At 46.3% G+C, this 9,482-nt stretch overlaps 1 protein-coding gene across 1 annotated transcript in view; it reads left to right on the top strand.

The window, feature by feature from the left end:
* Positions 1-9,482, top strand: part of LMBR1 (limb development membrane protein 1) — a 106,677-nt gene that overhangs the window by 496 nt on the left and 96,699 nt on the right. The window contains exon 2 of the mRNA XM_019659086.1: positions 53-588. Within this exon, the coding sequence (XP_019514631.1) occupies positions 53-588 (536 nt within the window). The remainder of the gene's footprint in view (positions 1-52; positions 589-9,482) is intronic.

The following is a 9,482-nucleotide window of genomic DNA, read 5'->3' as shown; positions in this document are numbered from 1 at the left end:
CCCCGGGCGCCGCGCGCCGTTCGGTCGAGTCACCTGTCGTCCCTCGGGGAAGGCTGCGGTGCCACCTGCACCCTCGCCGCGCGGCGCTCTCCCCGGACCGGGGCGGCGGACGAGCGCCCCGCGGGCTCGCGTGCCCCCGCGCCGCGGCCTGGCGGCGGAGACCGGTGTACGCGCAGGTATCCGGCGGTACCTGTGTGCCCCTTGCGGGCGCTGGCGGAGGCCCAGGCTCGGTCCCGGCGCCCTGCGGGCCGGGTCCCCGGTCTCTGCCGAGAAGCGAGCGTCCGCAGCCCCGCCGGTTGTCCCGTCCGAGTTCTCACATCCCTCTCGGTCCCTCACCCCGTCGCCCTCCAGCCCCACTTGCGTTAAGTCCGAAACCTTCTGTTTTGCGTGGGAGGACCCGCGATTTCTGGGCTTGAGGGCCGAGCAAACGTCCACTGTGCCCTGGAAGCAACTTCTTAGGGACCCCCCCTTCCCTGGCCCCCTGTGTGGTCTGTGCTGCTGCCAGGCGTCGGGGAGCAGCCGGGGCCTCCGGCGTCTCCGTGGGGGTGTCTTCCCTTTTCGTGAGGCACTAGAACACATTATAATCGCGTTTGTTTGTGTGTTCGTAACGGCGTGAAACATCCATGGTAGGCGTTTGTATTTACCCCTCCCTCTTCTAACTCCTGTCAGTCACACTTGTTGTGTCGGAGGTGAAAAAATCCTGGTTTAGAATTGCCTAGTTTGGGTAGTTCTTGATCTTGAAAATTGAGAATCACTTTGTCAAGTCGTACCTTGGAATCAAGAGGACACATAAAGTCTGAACTAGTGGAATTTGATACAGCATAGTTCGTGTAATAAAATTTTTTTTTTTTAATTACAGCTGAAACAAACAGAAAAGTGCATAATCCCGCGTGGACGGCTTGGAGCATTTCACTAAACACGTCTGTGTAATCCTGAGCCCAGACCGAGAAACACTGTTGTTAGCACCCTAGAGGCCCATCCCTTTTTCCTTTCTAGTCACTCTCTGCTTCACCAAGAGCAACCCATAAACGTTAATAGATTAGTTTGGCACCACTAGATAAATGGAGTCTTCTAGTATGCCCTCCTTTGCGTCCGGTTTCTTTCACTCAACAGTGTTTGTGACGTTCCTTTATATTGCAGGTGGTCATAAGTCATTCTCAGTGCTTCAGTTGTGTGGTTACAGCACAACTTCTTTTTATCTCACTGTTGGTGGGCCCTTCAGCCGTTTGCAGATTTGGCTACGAATATTCTTGTCCATGACTTTTGGTGAACGTGTGGATGCGTTTCTGTCAGGTAGAGACCCGGGAAGGGGACCGCGAGGTTAGTAGATGCATTGAACCCGGTTCGCAGCGTGGCTGTCCAGGTTCGCACTCCCAGCAGCGCTGTGTGAGAGGTGTGCCTGCATCCCATCTTTGCAGCACTGAGCATTTGTCTTAGCTACTCTAGTGTGTGTTTATTGCACAAAATATTTTATTTGCATTTCCTTAATGATTAATGAATTTGAGCACCTTTTCATATGTTTATTGGTCGTTTGGAAATCTTTTGTGAAGTATCTTCAAGTCTTTTTCCCATTTTTAAATTAGTTTATATCTTAATGTTGATTTACAAGAGTTCTTTATGTATGTTGGATATGATACCTTGGTGCCCCCCCCCCTTTTTGTGGATGCCTTTTCACTCACTGAAGGATATCTTCTGATGAGCACAAATTCTTAATTTTAATGTAATTCACTTTATCAATTTTTTTTTTCTTTCATGGTCAGTGCTTTTTGGTGTTATGTCCCTTTGCTTAATCCAAGGTTATGAAGATGTTCTCTTGTGCTTTTCCCTAAATGCTTTATTGATTTGCTCTTCCCACCGAGATCTGCAGTTTGTCAGCAATTTATTTGGTGTGTGTGCGGTGAGGTAGGAGTCATATATATTTCTTCACGTGGATGTCCCCTTGTTTCGGCACCATTTATGACCTTTGTCATAAATTAGGTAACTGTATTTGTGGGGTTTAATTTTGAACTCTATGCTGTTCCATTGGTCTATTTGTTTTTCACTTTTAATTTTAATTAATTAGGTATTCTGTCATATGGGTTGAGAAAGGGACCCGTGTTAGAGTACCCAAGAGCTTTATTACTTTTGTCTACTACCCTGGAAACCACTCAGTTTTGGCACTGATTCTAGATTCCCTTAGTTTTGCCCCTCTTCACCCCACTTCCTCTGCACTGGCAGCCTGGATGGTGAGTGTACTCCACCCCACAGAACCAGAGCAGACAGTGACCAAGTGTAGTGAGTTACAGTTCATCATTTTCAAGTGCACATTTCAGGGGAATGCAGTAAATTCACATTGTTGTGCTACCATCGTCACTGTCCATCGCCAGAACTTTGTTGTCATTCCAAATTGAAACTGTCCTTCCCCCCGCAGCACCTGGTAATTTCCTATCTACTTTCTGTAGCTATGAATTTGGCCATTCCAGGTATCTCATATAAGTGGAATCATACAGTATTTGTCCTTTTGTGACTGGCTTATTTCACTGAGCATGTTTTCAAGATTCATTCATGTCCTAGCACGAGTCAGAATTTCCTTCTTTTTTAAGGCTGGATAATATCCCATTGTATGGAGAGACCACATTTTGCTTATCCACTCACCCATCGATGAACACTTGGGCTGTTTCTTGGCTATTGTGAATAATCGGTGTACAAATATCTTTTTGAGACCTTTCGGTTCTTCAGATGAATACCCAGAAGGGGGATTGCTGGATCACGTGGTAGCTCTCTGTTTAGTTTTGTGAGGATCTGTCACCCTGTGTTCCGGTGACTGTACCATTTTACACTCCCAACAAGCAGTGCAGCAGGTGCTGCTTTTCTTGTTCTCATGTGGTCATAGGCCGTGCGGTGGAACAGTGTAGTGGGTACAGATGCAGTAGCCAGCACACACTGAAGTGATGTTATAACAGGTGAGCGAGCAGGAGAGGGACAGAGGTACAGAGGACCTTCATACTTGACTTTGCTAACCTGGGTTCAGTCAGTTTCCCCTGGTGGGCAGTATAGTGGCCCGTGCAGATGTCCTCATGGTAACCGCTGCAGCCTGTGAATATGTCATCCTTCGTGGCAGAAGGGACTGCAGCTGTGGTTACGGGAAGGGGCGGTTATCCTGGATCATCTGGGTGAGTGCAGGGTGATCCCCAGGGTCCTTACAAGAGTGGGGCAGGAAGGTCAAGTGAGAGAAGGATCTGTGACAAGCAGAGGGTGGGGTGATGCACTTTGAAGGCGGAGGAAGGGGCTGCACGCTAAGGAATGCGGGGGTGGGGGTGGGGGAGCGCAGGGGGAGCTTCTAGAAGCTGGAAAAGGCAAGGGAATGGGTTCTCCTGGCGGGTTTCCAGGAGAAGCTAGCCCTGTGAGGCCTTGCATTTAGCGCAGTGAAACCCATGTTGGATTTCTGAGGCAATCCAGAGGTATGAGGTAATAGATGTGTGTTGTTTTAAGTCCCCAAGTTCATGGTAACTGGTTAGAGCAGCTTTGGCCTACATGCTCATGTCTTGAGCTTAAAGGAGACAGAGGCATTCCTGATTGCACTTGAGATGTTTTTCCCTTTCTGCTGTTCTTCCTTCTTAAATGACAGCTGGAGGTATGTTTCCTGTGAGAGGTAGGCATCCACGCAGTGCCCGCTGCTTCGCCCCTGATTCCTGGTGTCAGCCTTCCTGTGTTTCCAAGCCGCCCTTACCCGCAGGGCAGGGGGCCGCTGAGAGCCTGCGCTTCTGCTCTGTTCTCCCACTGGAGTCGGTTTGTAGGTATCCACTCACGATGACGTTAGGGCTTTGAAGATTATATCCGCATATAATAGTACAGGCTGATTTCCTGAAAACCTGGGTAGTGTGGTAATTTAAGAAGTTTAAGGCAGTATAGGAAAAAAAAACACATGAATAAAGTTCAGAATTGATCTTTGAAAGCCCTTACAAATGTCTTAACACTTAAAGCAATTTAGAAAGGGCACCAAATAAAGACATGAATTCTAATTTTACACGTTAATATCTACTGCCTTTTGTGTGTTAGTATCTTTTCAGAATCCCCTTCCCAGAATTTCAGTGGGATCTTTGTAAATGCATTTTGGATCGTTTCGAATAATATGCCTTCTGAGAGGTATTTCTATTTCTTTTTTTAAATTGGGTAACAGTGTGTTTTTCCAAGACCCATCAGCTCCAAGTGGAGTAGTTGTTTCAATCTAGTTGTGGAGGGCGCAGCTCAGCAGCTGCTCAGCGGCCCATATGGGGATTGAACCCACAACCTTGGTATTGTGAGCACTGCGCTCTAACCAACTGAGCTAACTGGCCGCCCCGAGAGAGAGGTATTTCTTTATGTCTACCCCTCCATCCAGATGTTGAGTGTTTTTCTGGTTTTTGACTTGGAGTTGTTGATGCCTGGAACTCAGCTCTGAGCCATCATTCTGTGGCACAGAAGAACTTGTGTGCTGTGCGGGGAGAGGCTCTGGGTGCCCTTCCCCAGGGCTGGGTGTAGAACCCTACCTCTGCCTTGGTGACGTCTTGGCAGAGCACTTGTTATCGTATGTACCTGTCTTCCTGCCGCCCCCACAGACACGACGCTGCGGGTGTCTTCCCTAAGGCAGGTTCAGAGGAGGAAGAAGGAGGAAGGCAGTAGTGGAAATGCTCACTGTGGTGGTGTAAAACCTCAATATCAGAAAGCTGGCCGCTAAATCCTCAGCTTCTGAATGGGCAACTCAGTATGTATTGTTCACGTTGGTGAACAAAAAATACTACCTAGCATTACGGAAGAGACTTAGAACAACAGATTGCCTGTGAAAGAGAGTTGTGTGGAAGGCTTACTTTTCTTGAGGCCTTCTAAACATCAAATGCGTGTGTATATCTGACATGTAATTTTCAAGTCGTCCCTTAGAGATTTATCTACCAGCCCTTCACTTGAAAATTTACATCATTTGAAAAAATTAATACCAAATAATACAATTTTTATATTATTGACTTTTTCCATATTTAGCATACGTTTCTTAGGCCTGTTGTTCTAACTGGGATGACAGTGTCCGCCCCCCCAAGGAGACATGCAGCAGTGTCACAACCAGGGGGATCGTGTATTGGCATCCAGTGAGTGGAGGACAGAGATGCTGCTAAAATCCTATAATGCACAGGACAGTCCCCCAACAACAGGGATTATCTGGCCTAAATGTCAACAGCACTGAGGTTGAAAAACTGATGAATTGCCACGGAAGTACATAAGATAGGCACAGAAGTAATTACATGATACACAGCATAATTCGAGTAGCCTCTAATAAGTAATGCTTATTTTCTGTTGTGAGTTGCCATGGTAGGGACTATTACCGTATTTGCCGGCGTATAAGACGACTGGGCGTATAAGACGACCCCCTAACATTTCCACTCAAAATACAGAGTTTGTTATATACTCGCCGTATAAGACTACCCCCTCTTCCGCACACCTTCCACACACCAAATAAAAGGTAAAACAATATCAGATTTGATTTCAACATTTTAATTTATATTCAAATGCTTATGACATGCAGGAAAACTGTCACAAGGCTGTATGTAATCAAACATATACATAAAACAGTGCAAGTTTATTACCGGTAAACATACCGGTAATTCACTAAAGAAAACACACTCTATAGACTGGTACCGTAGATTTTGCGAGTGTGGTAAAATCGCATAACAGCAAAATCGCATAACAGCCGAGCATACACCCAGCAGCGCTGCTGATGCCTGAACGGTATGTGGAATGAAGTGGGCGGGCATCGGGAGGCCACTATGGCACGGGGCAAGCACTATGGGCAGTCTATCTGAAGTGTACCTGGCGTATAAGACGACCCCCCACTTGGAGGCATATTTTTCAGGGCCAAAAAATCGTCTTATACGCCGGCAAATACGGTAATACTAATTTAATTGGTATATTGTAATTAGATTCCTTTCTTTTAAAAAAGAATTTGGGGGCAGATTAAAGGATAGAGTGTTTCAAACTACTTAATGTTACAAGGGGATAAAAAAACCCTACTTTCCATTATGATTTCACACCTTGTATGTTTTTTAAAAAGATTAATTTTTACTATGCTAACCAAAAACTATTTAAAATTCAAAGTAAAACAGAATCAGTTACAAAGAAGTCCTGGGATAGCTTCTCTGGATTCAATCTGTGCAGAGATTGGAGATTCCCAAGCACATGTGGAATGATGAACCCAAGGGAAGCCCCCCAAGAATGAATATTGAAAAAAAAGTATGTTACATCATATACACCATACATCAAAAGCAGTTGCCTGATAAATCAAAGACCTAAAGGTAAAAGGTAAAACCATAAAAGATAGCACAGTGACTTCTGGTTTCCAGTCTGACATGAAAAGAGCTTGGAAGTCACCACTCCCATCCTCATAACAAATTGAAAATCAGCAGCTCTTCTCAGATACATCAGACAGTTGAGGTGATCGGGCAGGTAGCAGCCTTGAGAGCTAGAGAGGGGTGGATGCCCAGAGTCACAGCTTCCCCAGGAATAAAGCCCTTACTGCACAAGCCTGCCGCTAGCCAGTGCTGGCGATTCAGATGCGGGCGGCTCAGTGTGGACTCTCTAGCAAGAGAGTTAGAAACTCTGGGAATCCACAATTTTCATGAGTTTTACCTCCAGGAGCTCTACCAGGTTCTCAGGGTAAAAAATCAGAAAAAAGCCCCGTTGAGTATAATCAGTAATGTTGTAAATATGTTTTAGGGGGCCAGATGAACTCATGTCTTGTTAGGGAGACCACTTCATAGTCGGTGTAGAGGCCTGACCACTGCACTGTATTTCTGAAGCTGATGTTGATTAATAATGTATGTCAACTATAAGTATATATACATATAGTCACGGGACGTGGAGTAGAGAGTGGGAATGGAGTCAATGGAATTGTAATAGATAAGCAGGATATCGGGGGTGGGAGGGCAGTAGATGGGGAAAGGGGGTCGTTTCTGTGTGAAGGGTAAAAAGGATAACTATTGCATTGTTCTGTACACCTGAAACTAACAACAACAACAAAAAAGCCCTCTTGTGCTTCGGCAGGGGAAGGGAGAAAGTAACCATTTTGAAATATGCCAGGAGCATTTGAGTTTAGGTTCAAAGCTTAGACCTGGAATTTAAGGGTATTGGCTTTTAAGAGCATATATATCTCCTTTGGGTTCAGGATTTCCCTTGGTCGCACCGGATGTAGGAGGACAGGAGTTGTCATCCGGCTTGCTGTCATTTCTCTCATCCCTGTGAGTCTGTCTCTGTAAAGACAGGCATTTAGAGGGGTGCCTGGTCCTGGTCCCACTAGGAACGTAGTCCTACCAGTTGTGTGATTTTTGTCCAGTATGTTATAGTAGAATTCTTATTTTCATAGTGGGTAGCCTTTATTTCCAAATTAACAACATTACATTTGTTTTTATAATTGTGAGTCTTACTTCTAGTCTTGAATGAATCGCTTTCCACTAGTCTTGCCATTGCATGCCGCACACTTTGGCTCCTTGATTTCCTTTTGTCCGTGAACTTTTATCCCTCTCATCCACTGCTTCTGCACTCACTTCCCAACTGCTCGCCACCTTTAAAAATGAATGAAAAAATCCTAGAACATCCTTTGACCACGACCTTCTATTCTTCCAGCTTCCTTGGTCAAGTTTTTTTATTGCAGCTGCTTCACTGTGAACCTCCACTCCCACCCATCTTCTGTCCTTGGTTTTACTTTTCTCCGGAAGTACTTAGGGTCCCTGGCCAATCATTTCACTCTGGGGGGCCCTACCTGCATTGCCTCCGCGTCTGAGAAATGCTGTCATGTTGTAGCGTGTCACCGGGCTGCCCGCGCTGCTTGTAGTTCTGGCTTGGGCTGGCCTGGGGCTTTGCAGGCCACTCTGTCTGACCGTGCCTCCCACGGCCGGTGTCTTTCTCTGCTCCATTTACTCTCCCGTCCTCCCACTCTGCGAAATTGCTTTGGTTTCCCTGAGAAGATGGAAGCCAGCACGCTTCCACCACTCACCCTGTTCCCTACCTGCGAGGAGCTCAGTGTCCTGTCTCTGCTCCTCCCGATCTGCCCCGTGGATGAGTTTTTGTCCAGCCCCACAGCTTGAGCGCATCTCCTCAGCAGGTCTCCCTCTCCTTTCTGGCGTGAGTGAATTTTCTCTATTGCATTATTCCTACAGCCACCTGTCACTTCTCCCATTTTAAAATGACCCCTTCACATTTCCTTTGCTTCCCGTTATCACAAACTCCTGGAAAGAACTGTCTATTTATGTTTGTTTCCAGTTCTTTTCTCTTAATCCACGTCAGTCAGGGTTTTGCCTCCATTCCTCCAGAGAAACAAGTCTTGTCAAGGTCCTGATGGCCTCCATGTTGCCAAATGCACTTGTCAGTTCTCAGCACTCTTCTTACTGGGCCTGGCACAGTGTCTGACACAGGTGGGAACTCCCTTTTCCTAGGTGAGCTTTCAGGATTCAGTCTCCTCTTGTCTCCTACCTGCTGCTTCCTCGTCAGCTGTGGATGACACCTTCCTTTCGTCAGGTTGACTTGAGCTCATGACTCTCAGTGTTTCTGTGCTCTTCCAGCCCTGCTAAGACTCCGTTCCATTGTAAACAGCGTCCCCCAGTCCTCCTCTTCTTAGAAGACCCCTCTATTGACATTTCCTCACCAATAACTGGCTTTCCTTTTTGGCCCATCTCCCACGCTCCAGAGGACCTGGGAGGAGGTGGTGATGGTGTTCACACTCTCCTGTCTCCTAGAGTTCCCTGCCGGCTCCCTTCAGTGGGCCATCTTGTATTTCCTGACTCTGCTCCTTTGGTCACTGGCAGGATTGTCTGCTGTCACTCTCCTATGTGTATTGGGAGAAGCTCAGAAACTTCCTCTCTCTCCCCAGTGTGTCATTTCCTGGATAACGTTGTATGGTGGGTGTCCACCGTGCAGGTCCAAGGTCATTCTCAGTCACGTGGCCACCAGCCCTCCTTCAGAAATCCACGCAGAGGGGTGCTCCCTAGACTTCAGCGCATCACCTGGAATGGTTCCACTCTGGAGTCTTGAAAACACTTCCCCGTGGTCCACTACACTGATGAGCCTTGCTTCCTGCACACTGGTCTTTCACTGTAGTGAGGCCTCCTGTTCCTCGCCCATCCTTGCTTGCCTGTCACCCCTGGAGCTGATAGAAAATACATGGGATTTAATATTAAAGTTTCTTGTTCAGTGCTGTGTATTTTGTGATGTGCTATGTTTATTGAACAATTATTTCCCCCCTCCATTAATTAAGTGATGCCTCTTGGATGTGTAACCATATTATGTAAATTTTTATGTAATAGAATCTGTTTTTTTTGATCTGTCAATGTTTTGGTGCCAGCACACTCTTTAAATGTCATTGAAGCTTTGTAGTACATTTTAATATTTGGTAGGGATAGTAGCTTCTCCTTGACTTTATCTTTCAGAATTTTTGGTGACATAATGGTTTTTTACACTTCCACATGATTTTGAAAACAATTTGG

The sequence above is a fragment of the Hipposideros armiger genome, unplaced genomic scaffold, assembly GCF_001890085.2.
Source record: "Hipposideros armiger isolate ML-2016 unplaced genomic scaffold, ASM189008v1 scaffold_295, whole genome shotgun sequence".
NCBI classification, from domain to species: Eukaryota; Metazoa; Chordata; class Mammalia; order Chiroptera; family Hipposideridae; genus Hipposideros; species Hipposideros armiger.
Note: the sequence above shows the minus strand (reverse complement) of the source record. Positions and strands in the feature narration are given on the sequence as shown.